The sequence below is a fragment of the Pholis gunnellus genome (assembly GCF_910591455.1).
Source record: "Pholis gunnellus genome assembly, chromosome: 22".
In the NCBI taxonomy this organism is placed as follows: domain Eukaryota; kingdom Metazoa; phylum Chordata; class Actinopteri; order Perciformes; family Pholidae; genus Pholis; species Pholis gunnellus.
The window spans coordinates 12758896-12778421 of record NC_136549.1 but is presented as its reverse complement, the minus strand read 5'-3'; the positions used below and the strand labels follow the sequence as shown (position 1 = coordinate 12778421).

Genomic DNA, 19526 nt, shown 5'->3' with positions numbered 1-19526 from the left:
TTTCTGCTCTCGCTGCTCCCTCACCAGCTGGCATGGTTATGGCTGTGCGAGTAAGCATGTAATCATTCTGTGACTTCTTATGCCACATTTGCTCATATACTTATGGACTACATATACACATGACTCTCAAAGTCATTGATTTGGGCAGAACAGATATTCTCTCACGCGCTGCACACATCGACTCAAACGGAGTTTGTTGACAGGCAAAAAGTCACCCAGCTCTCCCTTAATGACATTAACCTCGCTCCTGCTTTCTTTTGTAGCCCTCTAAAAATAAGCAGAACATGAATGTATATTATCATTTCAGCCACTTCATAGTGGTGATGCAAACAAGATGGCATCAGTGGAATGGCAAGTGCCCTGAAACACTGGGCGTCACAGGTTACGGAGAGGGAAAGTAGAAGAGGGTGTTGTCTGGACCCGAGACGCACTGTTGCATTATGAATGAAGCAGACTTGGTGCTCACAGGAGTGAAGGTCCATCGCCTGCATTAACCACATTCTTCCAGACAGCTTTTATATGCTCTAATGTCTGAATGCATGGCTTAACAACTGGGGTAGATGCTGTATGGGTGCGAAAACAAAAGGGCAGAAAATGCACTTTGGTCCAATGTGTAATCACAAGGAATGCCCTCAAAGTCAAAGTCTACATCCCAAACTGATGGACAGCTCTCCTAACACATGAAATAAGGCAAGTGACTTAAATCTAAGCAGTTGTTTTTACGCTTACAGTAATAGCATTTGTTTTAAACAAAGGACTTAGTCAGGACTACATGTTTAAAGTGGAGAAGGACCCACTTTGTACTTGGGATATATTTAAATATGCTCGAGTGTCAGGATATATTTATGTCTATGTAGTCAAACTAAAGGCCAACTCTTTGTGTGTTTTTGTTATAATCAGACAAATAACGGTTTTGGTTGTTTGAACGTTTCCTGAACTGAAATTGCATGTAAACAAAAACAAAGTGTTTCATTCAGTTCCCCTGGCTGAACACCCACAGCTCCATTTCTTAATTAAACACTGCTAAAAGTAGAAAACGTGCGTAAATTCTTAACAGCTGTTTGGAAAGATAATATTCACAATGGCTTCGACATATTATTGCAAAGCCGCTGTTGTTACAAAGCCACAAATGATCCTCTCAATAAGTGCAACAAAACTTTGCATTTGCACATTTTGCACCTAAAGAAACACCAGTTTGAGGAAGGGAGTCGTTGGTCCAGTTGGAAGTGTGGCTATTTTCCACCAGCAGTGATCTGATCCACCTCAACTTCCCGGACCCTGAGCTCGAAGGAGCAGAAAGTCAGAACGATGGCTATGAAAGAGACTTTTGTTTTGCAGACTAGACCAGAGGGACCCTGTGTGTGTGTTTGTGTATTAACCATGTCAGCCATTAGGGTGAAAAGGTCAGTGCTGACCTCAGTGCTTAGCATGTCATAGTGTTAAACATGATTGACCCAGAAAAGGACTGAGTGGGAAAAACACAACACATGTACTATCATAACAACTAAGAAATTGACCATCGTCCACTCTTTAGAGGTATACTGCCATGCAAAATAGTTCCTCTGTCTGATTCTTTGTGCAAATCGTTCTGTCAAATTGAGTGTGATCGTGTGTGTCCATTTAGAAATATTGTGTGAAAAGACCCATATGATCAGCAATCGATCCAGTTTAAGGGTCTGTGGCCGGCGTTGTGTTTGTCTGTCTGTGCTGAGGTCAGCAGGAAGTTCTCACAGACCCCCTGAGTGTAAAGACAGCTGTCTGGATGTGTGCGTGTGTACGTGTGTGTGTTGGAGAGGCAATTATAGGATTGGTGGTGGGGCGGAAAACAAGGGCAGTGGGGTCATTGCTGAGATTGAGGGGGGAAGGGGTTGTTGCACCTTTTGCACAACCGCTTCGACGCCGTGACTCTGCTTCCCATGGTGATTTCTGTGAGATTGACAACTTTCTTCCTCCACAAAACGACACCTTGGTCTATTGTGCCCCCTGCTTCTGCAACAACCTCTCAATCCACACTTAAAACTCATCTTCTAGCCTTAACTTTCACTTAGTTGCATATTCTTTGATTACTTCAGTCCTTGTACCTTGTTACCATTAATCTATTAAGCCTTGTATGAGTAGTCTATGTTTGGTCTGTGGTTCTATTCTGTAAGACCACATCTATTGCATGTTTATCCCTCCTCTGTAGCTCTCCCTAAGGTTTTTTGGGGGTAGGTTTTTTTGAAATTTGAGATCTGTGATATTTGGCTCTATAACTGAGTGTGGGGGGTTGAGGAACCTGAAAGAAACCGTTGTGGAAAAGGTTTTCTGCAGAGCTGGGGCGTAAACAAGAGGGCTTGGCTCTGTTTGGGGTCCAGTATCAGATAAGAGACAGATTAGGGGAGTGGTTACAACCCTACAGACAATATAGGAGCTCACAAATAGCCATGCTTATGCTGGCAGTGGCCCTGAACCAGGTCATTCGTTCATAGTAAATGATATGGCCCGGGTGGACATCAGAGGGAGCCTGGAGACAAACTCATGGGAGAGAAAAGCATTCTTTGAAATAAAGTCTTGATCTGTATTGTACAATGTCAATTTTAAGGCATTTCAAATTGTACGACTTCCAAGGCTTTGGACTAAAGTGTCCACCACATGAATGTAATGCAAAATGTAATTTTCTCCCACGTGACAAAGACAGCTCATCAGCCACAGGCATACAACAGTTTGCACGGAAATGACAAGTGAACTGATTTTGACGTGGACAACCTGTGGATTTCTCCTTTTTAGGTCTGCAACACTAAAAGAAGCTGCAAAGTTTCCTCCTCACTCAATGACTGGAGTGAGGAAGCTGCTTTGTGCTCAGTGCTGCCACTGCTGGCCAGAAAGTGTATTGCAAAAATAATACTCAGACTGTTGTAATGTCGCCCTTTTGCCACCAGTGGTCATGTATAATGGTTCCTAAGCTTTGGGTGTTTGAGTCATGTCAATTTCGGGGTTGCAGAGACACAAAAAGTGCCTCTTTGGGGTCAGGTAGGAAATGCATTTACATCTAAAGGTTCATGCTAAGTTGAGGAGAGGAGTTGTTTTGGAGCAAACAGAAGCATGGGAGTGGCCTGGTCAGGGGGTGGAAGGGCAGAGGTGCAGGGGTCAGAGGTCACACCGAGGCGAAGGCGAATGCGTTCGCAAGAGGTTCTTTGAGGGGCAAGAGCTTTTGTGTAGCCTACAGATTTATTTTGGCGAAGCATGCAGAGGACGAAAATAACTCGTTCTATACAACAACATCAACAAAACCTCTCCTGTTTCGTGAGAGCATGTTATCCTCATAGTCCCCCTGAGTTTATTCAGCTTTCCCCTCAGGCTCCCACGAGATGTCTCACCGTTAGAGAGGTTTATGGGATGGGAGAGACTCTATGTTCATAGATAATGCATCATATATAGCGTGTCTTATATAAGACGAGCTGGAGACGATTCACTCCCACACTTTGTTTCTCAGCTATAGAGCAGAAACATGGGCGCTCAAAGGGGGTCCGGCCCACACGAGCGCTGACGAACATACACTTTTAAAGGCCTCCCAGGCACGCATGTCTCTGACTGCACGCAGGCAAACGATAACATGACTTCATATGCGAGGCCCACGTATAGGGGAGCCTGCAAAGATCTGTAATGTTATGCATTAATGATATATATATCTTTTATCATATATAAACACACATGGAGATACAACACGTCAGAGGGATGTCATGCATGGGCCTCAGATGAGATCAGAGGGAGAGCACCGTGGTGGTTTTTTTTTCATTTAGTGGGAATAAGGAAGAGCTCTGTGTTGAGGGGAACTCAGACGGTCACTCCCCTGGCAGAGGGACACACTTTGAGAGGAGTCATGTACAACATACATGCATCTGTACCCTTATTTGTGTGACCGAAACACACACTAATGACAGTGAAAGCACATGGCAGAGTTGTCGGATTAGTGCGCTATGTGAGTATCCAGGTAACAGAGACTGATGTATCGCAACGTTAATGTACTTTGAGTACAGTTGAGAGGACGGAAACATGTCACAACATCGTGTGAGGTTGATGCGTAGGCATTAAGGACACGAACTCTCTCCAATGATGCACGCAGCATATCATTTTGTCATGCCTGGCATATGCATTATGCAGTATGCACATATCAAATATTTAATTTAGACCAAATTCTTATTCAACACAGGCTGATGTTACACTCATGATGGTGCAAATAGCGCGAATCAAATCTCCTACATAGCACTAGCAGGTGATCATGCTGTTGATTTAGTCAACAGACTTTATTGAGAAGGAGAGAGGCCACCGACGTATACTTACTCTACTGTGTTACTGAAGCACACCTTCAAACACATCTACTGCACAGACTGTAGTACAAACCACAGGGCACAACATTTAATGAGACAATGGCGCCCTCTGCCGGTCAACCGAAAGACAGCAATTCCCTAACAGCCGATGTTGCAACGAGGTAGCGCCGTCTTGCACAACATGACAACATGTGAAAAATCGGACTACCCCAACTTCAATACCCATGTCTTAAACTCTGTCCGTGAAGTGTCCGACAAGACAAACATTATCGGTGGATTGAAAAGCTCTAAAGCTAAGGACGCCTATGGGCTTGACACTAACTTTCTGACACGACAAAAAGGTTCTCTGGTTGTGTTTTTACACTCGATGATTTATGGTCACCTTGTAATGTCTGATTTTGTTACCAGCCTGTAGGGACGACGGATGTAAATTAGCATTATTGCTAACTCTGGCATGTTACGGTCTTGTATTTCTTGTAATTCGTTCCTATTAAATAAATACAACAATAATCTGATTGGAGTCACCAACTTTGTTTTACATACAGAATTGTTTCTTAAAAGCAATGAAATGACTGTTAGAGGACATTCCTACAGACTGTAAGATGAAACTAAGGAAGGCACAGGAGGCACAGCATCATCATAACACAAGAGTGTTCATTAGTCGTAGTCATCTGCTTTCAGCCACATCAACTAAACCAGCGCGAGTTGGTTACATTAGTGAAGTTAACAACCTATCATTTCTTTCAAAGTGGTTGCGCAATGGTGAGATTAACATCTAGGTTTATACTGATGACCTTCAGTTGATCCACAGCTGTTACCTGTTCAGAGTAGTACAAATATCATTAGCACAAAGAAATAACTACATAAAACCGCTAAATATAACAAAACACATGTCATCCACACACACTGCTACCAATATCATTTATTTTAAGAAATTATATTATTGTCACAACGCTCATTAAATTAAGATCTTTGAGATGATTCCCTACACAAATATTTACAAATTTCACAGTGAATTTGGTCCATTTGGTTGCAATAGAACAATCCTCAAACCCTGTTAATAATCATTTTCTCAGAAAAAAAAATCTCCGTCTGAAAGGAACAAAAGGGAATCACAAAGTCATGTTGGTTTATAACCAGGAATGAGATATTGAGATTAAGGCAGCGAACAGGTAATGGAAACTTAGCCCCACAAAAATCTGGGCTATGATATCCATTTCCGTCAGCAACAGTGCAATTATGCAACACTATCACAGCCAAGCCTGTGGGCGTTACAGATAGAAAGTTTGATATTATGCCAATAACCAAATGGAAGTCCATTTGAATCAGTGCACTGCACCTTTTACTTCCTTCCCAATAAGCATCTACATTGCAGCATCCAAACAGGAAATGCGAGCAAAAAACAGGGTCCAAGCTTCACATTCCAGCTCAGGTCAGACCGAAGTTTCACAGCATCTCCTCTTCTCTTCTCTTGTAGAATCTTCTGGAAGGCTTTTTTTTTTAATTCTAGTAGGCAAATGTGAATAACAAGCTTGGGGGTGAAAGCTATAAAAAAAAAAGACCTCAGGCAAAAGAAGTGTAACCGCTCAAAAGTCCTGCGAGTACAGGAATGTCAGGAGGACGGCAATCGCGGCGAGGTCTCAGGTCAGTCCTGCCGCTGAGGCACGCAGCCCTCCATCTCCAGCACGTCGGGCCATCCCTCGAACTTGTTGGTGTCTGCTTTGTTCTTTATATGCTGAGGAGGTAAAACACAACACGATGTGTTTAGTGGGGAAATAAGCCTGCATTTTTCACAAGGATGCAATGGAATCCTGGTTCAGGTTGAACTCAAACTTGTTCTGTGGCTTTAAGAGGAATAGACTTTGAAAGGAGGCATGCGTCTCGTTAAAAGATCCAGATGTTCTCCAACTCCTCCTTACCAGCTCAAATGGACTCTTGGTCTTGATGCCTTTCCCTCCCACAAAGACCCAGTTGTCGCGGAAGCCCAGATTACTGATAGCTGTGCTGCCCAGATCAGCAATTAGCTTCTTGGCCTCATCGTTGAGCCTACGGAACACAGAAAACGGATATTATTTCATGGCCACACAGACATTGGAGATAACTAAAGCAATTTATATTCGTCCTGTGGCTCTGGACTGTATCAGTCAGCGAGGGGGCTGTTGTGGGAGAAGTCCTTACTTTGTGGCTGGATCATCAAATGAGGCCATCATGACGACGGTCCCGTCCTCGATTACCTTCAGGAATTTAATGAAGGGAGCCACATCTACACAAGGCAACACGTGGTAAACACAATGCATGTACTTTCTTTTAACGTCTAAAACAAAAAAAAAAAAGGTTGTGAAATATTCTCACCTCCTCCCCACATATCAAAGAAATCGGTCTTGATGACTTCTCCTGTTCTCCCTGTGGGGGGAAAAAAAACTCCAATTTAAATCTAATGTTGAGTAAAAGAGAGATTTACAGTTTTTAACTTTCATTAATACAGAATCTGGGTGGTGGTTCTTTGCTATTCATTCGATGTTTACCACTAGGAAGGGCACATTTTGGTTTTGAGGAGCCACACCCTTTGCTTCTGATATGAAACTATAAATAACGGAGCTGCCGTCTCGTTAATCAAGCTGACTTCAAGGTGCGGAATCGGGCGGATAGCGTTACCATTGACCAGGGCGATGTTGACTCCTCTCCCCACGTTGTTCTTCACAGCGCTCATTATTCTAAAACAAAAGGAGGAGAATGAGAACGGAGACGTTTTGTCACACGTACGGCACGTATGGGGCTTAAAGACACTTCCTAGTGACCATGTACAGCCTTGGAGGTCCCGCCATGTAGCATTTAGAAGCTGTTGTAAGCATTAATATGAATGTATTTGTGAACAGTGGAGACTGCTGTATGAACAGACGAGGAACGACGATATAATAAAACACAAGAGCGTTAACATGTTTAACAGTTCTGTGTGTGGTTAACATTGCGACGTGCTGCATAAGCGACAAACCGCATTTACCAAAAAGGTAAACGCTTGGTATAAAACAATAACACGCGCTCCTGTGTTTACTAGAGTTTGAAGATGTTACTTTGCTTACAGTTTGTCCTCCAGGCAGATTCTGGGTCCCACCACACTGGCCGCTCCACTCGCCATCCTGAAGGCGAAGTGTCCGGATGGACACGACTTGGACAGCCCACACTTGTACCGGACCGGCTTCGCTGCTGTGAATAGAAGACTGCATGTTAAACTGGCCTGTATTCACGGTTTTGTGTCTTCCTCGAAGTTGTTCTTGTTGGCGTTTTGTATTTTGTCGTGCACAACGATGCTGTTCTGTTACTATTTAGTCTTTTGTCTTGCAAATACATTTTGCATATACCCTCTTTGGTATATTGAGATCCAGGAACACGTTTTGGTGAGTCACTCATCGAAATACGTCTCACAGGGTTGAAAGAATTACCAGCGGTGTCTAAAAATGAAATAATAATAATAATTTAAATATACTTACAGACTTCATTCGATGGCATAGATCTTGCTGAAAAGCAAAGAAAGTATATATTAAATGGGTTTTTCAGTGGAAACCTCTATGGTAATCATAGAGCTCTGTCGAAAAACTCACTTCCCTAAACACACATATTGTCTGCCGACAAACAACGAGCATATTTGGTTTCTGTAACTTGAACACAACACACCAAAGGACCTACTAAGCCTACTACAAAATGCTCCCTCACACTAACTCGATGCAGGCGTCATGTTTCCTTTACAACAGTTAGAAACAGTTTCTCAGGGCAACAATCGGACGTTGTGATGATGTTCATCTTGCAAGAAAAGATTACTCACAAATCACGTTGCCAAGCTTGAAGTCCATGTTTATCTCCAGCAGCTGAAAAGCCATGAAGATGACAAGGATGAAGGCAAAGATGACCGCTGCCAACTTCAAAATACCTGAATGAGAAGACAGATAGGATATTTTAAACATTACACTTATAAAGATTCCCCATGGTGTCATACTGTTGTGTTACAACGCAAAACCTTTAAGAGGGACACTCTTACCTCCAGCCCTGGCCATCTTATCCTCCAGCCACTCGTCCACAAAAGATTAAAAACCTGAGTGTGATAAAAAAAAAACAAAGCGTCTGTTAACCACTCATCTGTGACCCCCGACCCGCGGTCTCCGGGAGGTCACGTTATAACGTAACAGACACTGACAGCCACGGTGTGACGTCAACATTAGCTGGCTGCTAATAATTTGAAAATACGACATTTGGCTGTGTGCCACAGAGAGTATTCGCGTATTCCCGAGTCACTTTAGCTCAACTACAGGCGGAGGGTCGTGATGACGCGCCTCTCTGGCGTTGGCTACAAATTGCAACATTTAAGCAAAAACAGACGCTACGCTGACTCGTCTGCTGTGTCAACTTCCTCGTTTCTGCCTGCGTTTGCTACCAGACAGGGAAATGGCTCCGGCAGGATTTCAGCAGCAGTACAAATTTGGAAGTAACGTAAGAGTGTCCTTTTTTTGGATGAACACTCACGCCCTGCTTACCTATTCAAATGGTCACAGGTTTCTAGGAGTGATTCACGGCACCACTGCACGGTTACTAGTTGATGTGCTGGAGAGAGATGAGCTGGTTAGAGAGCGAAGAGGCGGAAAGATGCTCCACTCTGTCGAAGAAACCGAAGACGAACAAGCCGGTCAGACCGGTAGCTTTTTGTTTTTGTTTGTTTAGAGCACAGAGTCTAACAAGCAAAGTTATAAAAACGTAGTTTCAAAATTCTAATCTTGGCACGAGATATCACGTTCATTAATGAACAGATCATTAATGCAACTGTAGCAAAGCAAACGAATGTCAACAATGTCTCGTTCATTAAAAATTGGCTTTACTGCTTGTTTCAGCTTTTACTCAGTTATTTACTGTCGCTTTATTTGTGATTGCAAATTATAGATAAATGGCCACATTTTCTCGATAATTATACCACTGTGGAAAAAAAGCATTTCTTGGGGATGTATGTATAGAGAGAGATACTTTTATTTCCATTTGGGGGAATGAAGTGATCATACTTAGTGGCAATGATGTCTTTATAAGCACAATAAAACGATTTTATCGCCACTGCATTTGCATGTGAAATTAGCAAAACTCCCCCAACACAGCTGCGTGGGACTCACGTTTCACGGCTAGTTAAATAACATAATAATAGAGTTACATTATGGACATCTTGCCGGATATCAGACAGTATTGTCAACTCGTTAAATTTTGCCTCGACTAGAACTCGGTGGAAATCAGGTTTGTGGTATGAGCAGCATGGTGCCAATGGTCCCTGTGGCCAAATATTGCATAAAATGTATGAGCCGTCTCGCTGCAAGATTGTGTAGGTTTTCCATGAGTGAGACATCTTATTCATAAATTATCTTTGTGGCAGTCACACCAACTTCCTCCCTTTTCTTCTTCTCTGTTCAGTTCCCAACAAACGGGAGACGTTACAGCGCCACCAGTGTTTGAGTAGTTTATTGTGCGTTCAATCCATATGATTAATCCGATCATGGCATATTTAAAACTGCAACAGACACATAATGATGTTCTATATCTTTTTTTTTTTTTTTTTTTTACAAATACACATTTTTAGGATTGTCTTGTTTGTTTTCACATTAAACATAAAGTAAAAAGGTGGTGCAACACAAAGTAAAATTAAAATAAAAAACAATACACTGTACAAATAAATCAAAGAGTAAGAAAAGTAACACAATGAAATTAAGCTAGCTCAATAAATTACACATTCTCATGCTCGTCCTTGAAATCCTCAGAATTTGCCGCAAAGGGTGCTCCCATCAAAAATATCAGGGAAACGTCCAACAAAAGCCTTTGGAAGTCTTTTTCAGCACAGCTGGCCCCAATCTTGAATATTCATTGTATCCATAGAACTGTGTCATTCAATAAGATCCTGGTGATATTAGAAGACAAATGTATTAGTATACATGGGGAAATGACAGGTTTCAAGTTCAGACCAATGTGTTAAAACTGTGAAAATAGTGATAAATCCTACATCATCTGATTCCTGCTGGCAGACCGTGCCATTGCTGCTGGTGGCGCTTTCAGGATCGGTTGTGACGCCGTTATCTTCGTCCTGAATCCGGAGGTTGGAGAAACGATACACTGGTGACCTGTGGAGGGTGACATATAACCAGAATGATCAGCTACTATTGGGTGCATTAAACGTCTACATGCAGCACAGACGTGTGTGTGTAGCTCACCTGTTTCTGTAAACCCCCCTTCTGACAGTAAAGACGGCGGAAACGATGGCTACCAGGACGATGACCCCTGCTCCTGAACACACCAGGATCAACACCAGCCTCTCTCTCTGAGGAACACACGCAACAGCTGTTATGTTCATACATACTTCATGAACAACTGAAAGGACACACACACTCATTAGAGCAACGCATCTACTGACCGGTGTGTCAAAGTGCGTGACTGGAGACAAGGACCTGGCAGGTGGACCAGGGCTGGGTTTAACACCACAGGGTCTGATGACTGTCTGTACCATGAGCTGAGGGCTGAATCCCCCCTCACACCGATCACTCGGGACCTTGCGGTACCTACAAACACAGTCAGACGTGTGTGTGAGCATGCGCAGCAGGAGCGTCTCCTCATTTAAAAAAGGAGTGCCTGTTATTACCCCGCTGTCAGCAGCTCATCCTCCTCTCCATTCTGACAGAGCTCCAAGGTTTTATTTGCAGCGCTGTGTTGTCTCACACACTCTGAGGTGTTCACGTGACGATAGTAACCGTAGTCGCTGTTGAAAAGGTCAGAGGTTAGGTCCTCACGGGGGCATGTTCTCCATGCTGCTTTAGTTGTTGGCGGCAAAACATGATCTCGTACGAGCTTGAGTTGTGATAAAACTGGATTCTGGATTTGAATAAATCATAATAAATACATAGACATAGACACAGACTTACCATACGTAATCTTCTCTGGTGCACAGGCAGGGGCTTTGCTTCTTGCTCACCACGAAGCCTCGGCCATTTCTGCACACAGACGGTTTCTTGAGCCTCCTGTAGGTCTCTTTGACACCCAAGAGACAGCCGTTTCTCTTCAAGTCTCCTCCATCGGTGGCGTGAGCCAACCACTCTTTATAGTCCGCGTCATTACCTGATGAATTAGATGACGACCAATCAGGGACTGTCACTGGCAATCGTTACATATTTGCTGGTAAAATTAAACCAAAAAGATGTCAACAAAGTTAGATTGATTTCCCCTGGAAACACCCCCTGTAATGCATATTTTCCATTACAAGTATAGGTACTGGTTTCAGTCCGGCTCAAGCTGTGATTCCAAATCCAATCCATCTTTCAGGTATTGTTAACAGCTCTGTCAACCGTCATTTTAGTACAAAATCTGCAACAACAACTTAACTATTTTGCGATCAAATTAAATATTCATGACTATAAAACGCAACAAATAAAATAAAATTTAAAAAAACGTTGGAAACTGTGGAAAGTCCCAGGTCATGGGTTGTTGAGTTTCTGTAATAGGAAACTGCTGTTGGGCTCCACCTCACTGGAGACAACTTGATGCACCTACCACCAGATGGTAACATGTGCGAGCCGGGTGGAGGGGAAGAATAGATATTGTAGCAGACGGCATTATGGCATCTTGACTCACACTCTCTTGTAATGAGGCTCTGGAAATCAATGGTGACGGCCACCCACATGGGCTGGCCGTCCTCCTCGGGACGGAAGCCCCACACGCTGACGTTCATGGCCTTGGTCCCCGGCTCGGACGCCAGGCCTGCAAAGAAGAAGGGCTGCTCCGTGAAGTTGTAGGACTTCCAGCATTGGCCCTCATCTGTGGAGAACCTGGTGACGAGAAATGGTGGCAAAAGTATGTTGTAAGTGTCTTTCTGCCCTCCATTGCCAAACACTACTGTTGTGCATGAAGTAAAAATATCTGCGTGGTACTTGATAGTCTTGACTTGTCCTTCACGCTGGGCCTCCACGGCCACAATGAGACCCCCAGAGTCCAATATGCTGTAGTGGTGAGGACCTCTCAGAGTCCCCCTCCAGTTATAACCCCCGTCTGAGGAGACAAACACATCCGGGTGCTGTGACGATGACAGAGAGTCACCCACAGTGCCTGGAGAAGAGAGGAGATCATCTTAGTCAATGTTATTTTTGAGTTAAGATAAAGGATCAAAAGTTAAAAATAGTACAATTTTTGTCATGCACTGGTCAATTTTAGGAAAGAACACACTTGAAATACACATTAAGTTATATTTACTACTTTGTTGTTGTTATTTGTGACTGTAGACTTCTCCTAAATTTACCAGAAATTGGCATTTTCTATTTCGGTAGCACTTACACCAAACCTTCCAGTTTACTGTCTATATTCTGAAGGTTTTTGTAGAGGGGTTTGTAATTCATGGCCTGATTTATAGAACACTTCATCCCTAAAAACCTGACAGAAATAGTTTCTTCTTTGGCTGTTGTTAGTATTCTCTGATTTATAGAGTGGTGAAACAAAGCTGTTAGTAAAACATCTCAACAAAATGAAACAAGCATTTTGAATTAGGAAATGACTCATGTGTATAAACTTGCAAAAGGGCACATGACTGTATATCTAAACTATGACTTTATTTCAAAAATAAATATAGGAACACTGCTGTTCAATTACCGTGAGCGATAACCAGACCAATAGCCGTTGGCTCCGACAGAGCCACCATGGGAACGATGCGGATGTTGCGACTGTGCTCTCCATGAATATGAAGGTTACACTGATTAAAAAAAAACACACACAAGTAATGTTTTATAGTAGCAAACACTGACTCATTTGTAGAATATGATGTCACTATGCACATGCAGACTGGAATTCGATATTTCTACATACAACATACATTTTTGACTTGCTCTCCACATTCCACATTCTCAGGTTTGATAAGCTGTCTCCACGTCCCTCCTCTATTAAAGGAAATGACAGATCTTATACGCCCATCTGCAACAAAACACATGACTGTGTATAAACAAGCAGTTTGATGTGAGGAAGGTAGTTAAAACCTTGAGATTAAATACATCAGCTGATGAAACTATCATAACAGACACGTCAAAAAAAAATCCCAGTACAACTGAAGAAATAAGTCTTTAAAAACGTCTCGCAAATATATTTTTAAAGGCTCGGTAATTTCCTAAAACAGCTGGGCATAGTTTATAGCAAATGTCACTCAAACAGGAGTAAATAGTGCATTTGCTGGGGACATTTTCAGTGGTGGAATCATTTCACAATGATTTACGGCAGCAGAACGGTGTTTTGATTGACTTGAAATAAACTACAGTTCCTCATTATAATAAAGGACCGTGTCAACATTGTGGCTCAATTGTGTTTTTAAATGCCTCATTGTATTGTTATTGTTAGGGAAACCCCTACCCTCGTCTAGTTTATTAGTGAGGTAGACTCCTCTCAGTGAAGTTATGTTGGTGAAATCGCTCTTCCTCTGCCCATCAAACAGGTGGCGCTCCAGCGATTTGGAGAATAAGATGCCTCGGTCATCTGATGTGTACATGGTTCCAAAGAAGGTGTCTGTGATGAAACAGACAGAAACAAAGAACTTTAGTCTCTTACAGTAAGACAGACGTATGATTACTCTTCTAAAGCCAAGGGTCGAAGTTAGCCAGTAGCCTATTTAGTTATTTAATGGAAATACATTCATAGGATTTAGGAATGATTCTCTTTTGTTAGCTGTAGTAATAGCAATGTAGTGAGGATTATTATTGATGTTAAAAAGGTGCAACATGTAAGATCTGGCCAGATTATTAGTTTAAAACATTCAAAAAATGAACTAACGTTATCAAAAGAATGTGAAGAAGTACTTTTAAAGGAATGCCAAATACGTCAATGTATTGTGCTGCAGAGATATCTAACTGCCAACCAGCAAAGTCCAGCTGAAACGCTGCCCCCTATTTTCCTTTTAAAGAAAATGAATTAAAAGGTGGCTGCACATTGCACCTCTAAACACGCCGCGTTACAAAAAGAATCGGCAGCGGGGAACAACAGATGCAACGCTGACACAAACCTTTCAACATCAGCATAATAACATCATCATCATCAATCATATTTCTTTCTGTGTGACGCTCACACACGAGTCAGCTAAAGCCATGAAGGACGAGCTCAGCTAAGCGTGTGTGTTTGTGTGTAGGTGTGTGTGTGTGTGTGTGCTTGTGTTACACCCTGATCCCAAGATATGTTAGTCAGCTTTTGCAGTGTAAACTAAATCTCCCTCCCTCCAGCCAACACAAGATAAAGCCCCTCTACCCCCATATCTCCCCTATTTATCTCAGCAGTACAAAAGTCCCAACACCAAACACCATACGGCACTAACTGGAGCACTAGCCAGGGAAACAAATAAATAATACTAATGAGACAGGAAATAGAAATAGACGTGAATGAGAATGAGAGACTGGGGGGGGGGGGGGGGGAAGAGAAAGGAACAAAGACTGGGCTGCTGGATTTGCACAAACACAATCTCGGTATGATGGAATGATTTGTCAGCAACACCAAGAACTTGTGAAACCAGTCCGGTCTTTACCGTTGAGCTTTTCCATTACAACAAAAGGGGCTGAGAGAGCTACGCTTTCATGTCGTCTTCACAACACAAGCTTTTTGGGGAATATGTATCCAGCTTGTTGTTAAGGTGGTTTTCTAAGGTGTGTGTGTGTGTGTCTTCTGAGCGGAAGATATGGACAGAGCGATTGTGTGTGTGTGTGTGTGTGTTTTTGTCTGTTACCTCCCGGGTTGTCCACGTGCATGAAGAGCATATCTTCATCTCCATCCAGGATGGAGTAGAACTGCAAAAACACACATATTGAGAGAGATTAATCAAAAATGATGATGATAACATTTGTGATGAGTAATTGACTTTGCTATAAACCTTCGTCTAATCGTCGTGAGAGAGACTGTGTGTTTGTGCTGTCAACAAGGTGTGTATGTGGGTGGGTGTTTCGCCAGAACAGATGTGTGTTCAGTTGGTGTTGAAAGAGGAAATGTTGCCATCGCTGTTTTTACTCAAGGCAAACCAAAAAAGAAAGCGTGTGTGTCTGAGAGTTTAAAACGTTCTCCAACCCAAGACTGGTTATATAGTCTGTGCTTCATCAATACCAAGCAAGCAGTGTGGTTTGATACCCATCTCTATTAAATGAACCAAGCCTGGAGCGGGTGGCCGTTTCAAAATGACTAAAAGTTAAAAGCTTACCAGCTTGGATTTTTTGTTATCCATAAGTTGCAATAAACTAGAAGCTTTCCTGAAGCGGTTGAGAAGCTCTATACATGAAGTTAATCTCGGTCTCACCTGCTCAGTGGAGGCAGAAGGGAGCAGCGCTCGACTGAAGGTGTCTCCTTGGTCTGACGAGAAGTACATGACCCGAGGGGATCTCTGGGAGCAAAATAATGCATCGCCGGGTTGTTATTGCTTGACGTTCTCATTTGATCTACAAACATGCTTGCGTAGAGGAGGCTTTGTATTCACACGTCTTACCGGATCCTCCATCACAGAGAAGAAGAGAAAGGCTCCGATGTAGCCAAAACTGTAGATGTCCTCGTGGATGGTGGTGAAGGTCTTCCCCAGATCTGTGGTCCTCTTCAGCAGCAAATCCCCTCTCTCTTCTGCCTCAACTGTGGAAGCAAGAAGCAAGACCTGGTGATGTGAGATACTCGCGACTGTTATTGATTGATTTTCCCTTTCCCTGAATTCAATCAAGCATTATATTTGTGTGGATGGAAGGCACCAATCCATGTTCGACCATCTTCTGTCTTTCTTCCATCACAAGATAATAAAAGAAAAACACGAAACCAGACGACAAAACAATATTAAGAGGCAAACGTTTGTATTACGGCCTGTCTGGGATGTGATGTTTGCCTTTAGGGGTTGTGCTTTCTTTAATTAAGCACCACAGAGGTTGAAATTGTTCGGTAAAAGTCAGTAATCAGTGGTCACATGATGAAAGTGCATTTCACATAGCTTTTTACCTGCGTCTGTTCGACTGCAGCTGAAGAACAAATTAATGCCGGCCCCCCTAATGGAAAGAGGAAGTTAAGAAAAATGTCACTAAATGTCACAACAATTGCCATAAGAACCGTTTTCACCAATTACTTTATCTTCTCCAGGACAAAACACACTGCATATCGTACATTTAAAGCAAAACATGGCAGTCAAATGGTGATAGTGGCCTACAGCTTTTTACAAAATACAGGGTTCATCTCTAACATGTGCTTTCTTTTAAGGCACACTGGGATTCGGCGTGTGGTTTTGTTTCCTGTTTATTCTCACCATGAGAAAGAATGCACTCCATCATGAACTTTCGTCCACTTGGCGCCAAAGTCCAGAGAGAGCCACAGACCGCCCTGCGAGTCGGGAAGGAACAGAGGAGTGTTTACCTACACTTAAAGGTGTGTGCTTGATGCGTTTGTGTGTGTGGGGCATAACTCTATACAGCTATTACACAGAGCAAAGGGAAACAGCCGTGGCCTTGTGAATGATGAAAAGACAACAAGAGAAACAACATTTAAAGCCGTGTGCGACTCACATCAATGCTGAGGGCCACAAGGTAGCCAGGGTTGAGGAAGTGGTACGTGATCGGCTGAGCCAGGTGGAAGGGCAGTTGGATGAACTTGAAGGTTGCGCCGGCATCCGTGGAGGTGAAGATGATCCCGCCTGGGTTATCCACCACCGGAATGTCTGCTGTCAGAATCACCTGTCAATTCAAATCAATCAAACAAACATAAAGAAAACAGCAAAATCACATCGCTTCCAACTGGATTTTCTCTTTTTTTAAAAGCTTTACCTGAGCAGAATTTCTTGGTCGTGTCAGAGAAAATATCATTTTTACATAATGTCATCCTCATCCCAGTTGAGGACAAGCGCAACACAACATGGTTTGACAGTGAGGATGTGTAACAAGTTGACCAGACATGTCTTCACACCTTTTTTATGTGAGGCAGCATCACACACGCACACACTCCTCCCCGGGTACAGCAACACGGGTCCCCAACAGAAACCCCCTAACTGCTCACTCACTACACACAGTGTCGACTCACAGAGCTCCCCGGTCCAACACGGACTCCAAACTCCTCCCTGATGAAGGTGTTGTTGATCTGATGGGAAATGTCGTGGAAGGATTTAGCATAATCCGTGCTGATGAGAGAGGAAAGAACAAACAGGTTTTCACAGTCTGTTTAGAGTTCTACTCTGGGTGTGCTGCTCCCTCGATTTCCGGTGACATATCAGAATACTAGCTCACCTTCGATAAAGTCGCGAGGAGCCGCCTTCGATGAACGAATCTATCGGAGCACTAAATGTTGACAGCACCAGGACGACCTGGGAAATGATGCAATGTGATTAACATTGTTTGACATTGTTTGCCGTATAAAACAATATCTGAGTCTGGTTAAGACAATTATGGAGATTTAGTAAGTCATCAATTTCAATTTCAGTATGACTTACTTTTCTAATTATTATTTATGAGGGAGCTTCAGGTAAAAAAAAAAAAAGTAAATATTTTGGAATGGAGAAATGGCATTCACGGCCACAGATTAGATAGCAGTATGAATGAATTCTGAAAAATCCCACACGTTTCTGTCTGACCTTGTGCTCCTGTAATGCTAAGATACTCACCCCTGTGCCATCGCCCACCCATGTGAGAATTACATAGGAGCCATCATCACCGTTAAACCCTGTCTAGGAGAAAGAGAGAAGAGATGTGCACACATATGACCGCACCGCCTCTGAAGTTAAAAACACTAAACTAAAAAACGAAACGTCATGATATACAATTTCCACGTCCTGTTCGCACAAATGCATTTTCCTAAGCATCCTTAAACTTCTATTTGTGTCAAGCGCCACCTTTTTATATTAAAGTATGACTTGTTTGTTGTGTTTTAAATAAATATTTAACCTTGAAAAAAAAAGCTAAAAATATCACTTTCTGTTCTGAATGTTCTGAAATGTTCTGAAATTCCTTTTTCACGTTTAATAAAATTCACAACTGCAAATTAATAAAGATTATACGACTACTTTGCTCCTGTCTATTCACCAAACCTTTCCCAGCTTAAGAACAACGCCACCAAACTCAAACACCCCTCACCTCATGCGTATTGTCATCCAGAACCTTGTGCTCGAGGGGGGTGAGGGGGGTCCGACAGGAGGTGAAGGGGGGTCCATGAACGGGCCTGGTGGTGCCGGAGGAGCCGCTCGTATCCCTCCTGGGGCGTGCGCGCGCTTGGCCCTGGCTGTCATCCTGCTGAGTCCGGTGGAAAGTCACCGTCCTTCCTCCACGGCTGCTGCTTTCAGCTCCCAGAAGAAGGACGTGGAGGACCAAGAGTCTCCAGATCATATCCGATGAGAAAAGTACGGGTACCTCACTAAATTAAGAGGACCAGAAAGCGAGGTGGCTGCCGACACTGACTGGGTTATTAGTGTTGCGCTCTGAGAGCAAGTGTGGGAGGGACGAGCTTGGACGGGTCCTTCACATCAAAAAAGTGCCGTGTGAAGTAATGCGTCCTCCGCCAGCAGGTGTTTCTGCCCGATTCCAGGTGACCTGAGCTGCTGGGAGGATTTGTATTTGATGGAAACGTACCTTGTGGCCATTTGCAACCAATGCAAGGAAGGTAAATGTGGGAATCGGTGCGAGGTTGTGTGCTCAGAAAAAAAGAAGAAAAATAAAAAAAGTGTGATGGCCGGAATAGAGAAGTTCTGATTCTCGAAGGAGGCGTGAATGCGGCATAAAAGACAACGTCTTCTCCCTGCTTGTATCGGTAGTGGCACAACTGAACGCAAGAGGACGTCATCTATTCACCTATGATGCTTCCAGCGGACTGACTCTCAGTCAGGTGCCAAATCGCTTTTACGCACAGCTTTGGCAGCATTGGCTGCTGTACAGTTGTCATATATTTCAAACCGATGCCTGAAAGTCAACCGAACAAGTATCCTACGCGTGTTTGAAGCCACTTCTTACTAAGAAATCTGAAGACACGCAGCTGTTTTGCAGGGAGCTGATCAGCTGTGACCGTCTACGTTATCCTTCTACCATGGGAAATGATTAAGCTCAATAGTTTATCTAATCTTATGTGTTCAAGTCAAATTTAGTATTTTGGACCCTTTAAACTGGAATAAAGTTTCTTTGTCCTTCAGCTCACATTGTTACTTTACATACACATTTCAATCTTATCCAGATGTTTAATTTTTGAAATAAACCATGA

General features: G+C 43.0%; 2 protein-coding genes across 2 annotated transcripts; both read right to left on the bottom strand.

The window, feature by feature from the left end:
• Positions 1 to 5214: 5214 nt before the first annotated feature.
• fam3c (FAM3 metabolism regulating signaling molecule C) lies at positions 5215 to 8935 on the bottom strand. The gene is made up of 10 exons (XM_079183382.1): positions 8834 to 8935; positions 8341 to 8394; positions 8128 to 8232; positions 7796 to 7822; positions 7388 to 7511; positions 6963 to 7021; positions 6660 to 6710; positions 6486 to 6570; positions 6227 to 6353; positions 5215 to 6042 (listed from the first exon to the last, which is right to left on the bottom strand). The coding sequence occupies exons 2-10, from the start codon at positions 8354 to 8356 to the stop codon at positions 5953 to 5955; spliced, it is 684 nt and encodes a 227-aa protein (XP_079039508.1). The 5' UTR covers positions 8357 to 8394; positions 8834 to 8935; the 3' UTR covers positions 5215 to 5952.
• An 843-nt stretch (positions 8936 to 9778) lies between these two features.
• Positions 9779 to 18789, bottom strand: LOC306714035 (sortilin). The gene is made up of 21 exons (XM_079183947.1): positions 18413 to 18789; positions 17944 to 18006; positions 17570 to 17646; positions 17367 to 17463; positions 16856 to 17023; positions 16600 to 16673; positions 16299 to 16345; positions 15808 to 15944; positions 15622 to 15705; positions 15061 to 15121; positions 13704 to 13856; positions 13177 to 13274; positions 12957 to 13056; positions 12245 to 12419; positions 11949 to 12142; positions 11243 to 11435; positions 10963 to 11079; positions 10738 to 10882; positions 10538 to 10644; positions 10330 to 10447; positions 9779 to 10227 (listed from the first exon to the last, which is right to left on the bottom strand). Exons 1-21 carry the CDS (start codon positions 18659 to 18661, stop codon positions 10213 to 10215), a joined length of 2472 nt encoding a protein of 823 aa, XP_079040073.1. The 5' UTR covers positions 18662 to 18789; the 3' UTR covers positions 9779 to 10212.
• Positions 18790 to 19526: the final 737 nt, after the last annotated feature.

What these genes read in the sequence shown, in the direction of transcription:
- fam3c (XM_079183382.1), bottom strand. An exon ending in TATGCCATCGAATGAAGTCT is followed by an intron (nt 7,512 to 7,795) that starts GTAAGTATATTT and finishes TTCTATTCACAG; the next exon opens with CAGCGAAGCCGGTCCGGTAC. An exon ending in CAACATCGCCCTGGTCAATG is followed by an intron (nt 6,711 to 6,962) that starts GTAACGCTATCC and finishes TTCCCCCCACAG; the next exon opens with GGAGAACAGGAGAAGTCATC.
- LOC306714035 (XM_079183947.1), bottom strand. Translation starts at nt 18,661, where the DNA reads ATGATCTGGAGACTCTTGGTCCTCCACGTCCTTCTTCTGGGAGCTGAA. An exon ending in GGAGTGCATTCTTTCTCATG is followed by an intron (nt 16,346 to 16,599) that starts GTGAGAATAAAC and finishes TCTTTCCATTAG; the next exon opens with GGGGGCCGGCATTAATTTGT. An exon ending in GGACAAGTCAAGACTATCAA is followed by an intron (nt 12,143 to 12,244) that starts GTACCACGCAGA and finishes TCTCGTCACCAG; the next exon opens with GTTCTCCACAGATGAGGGCC.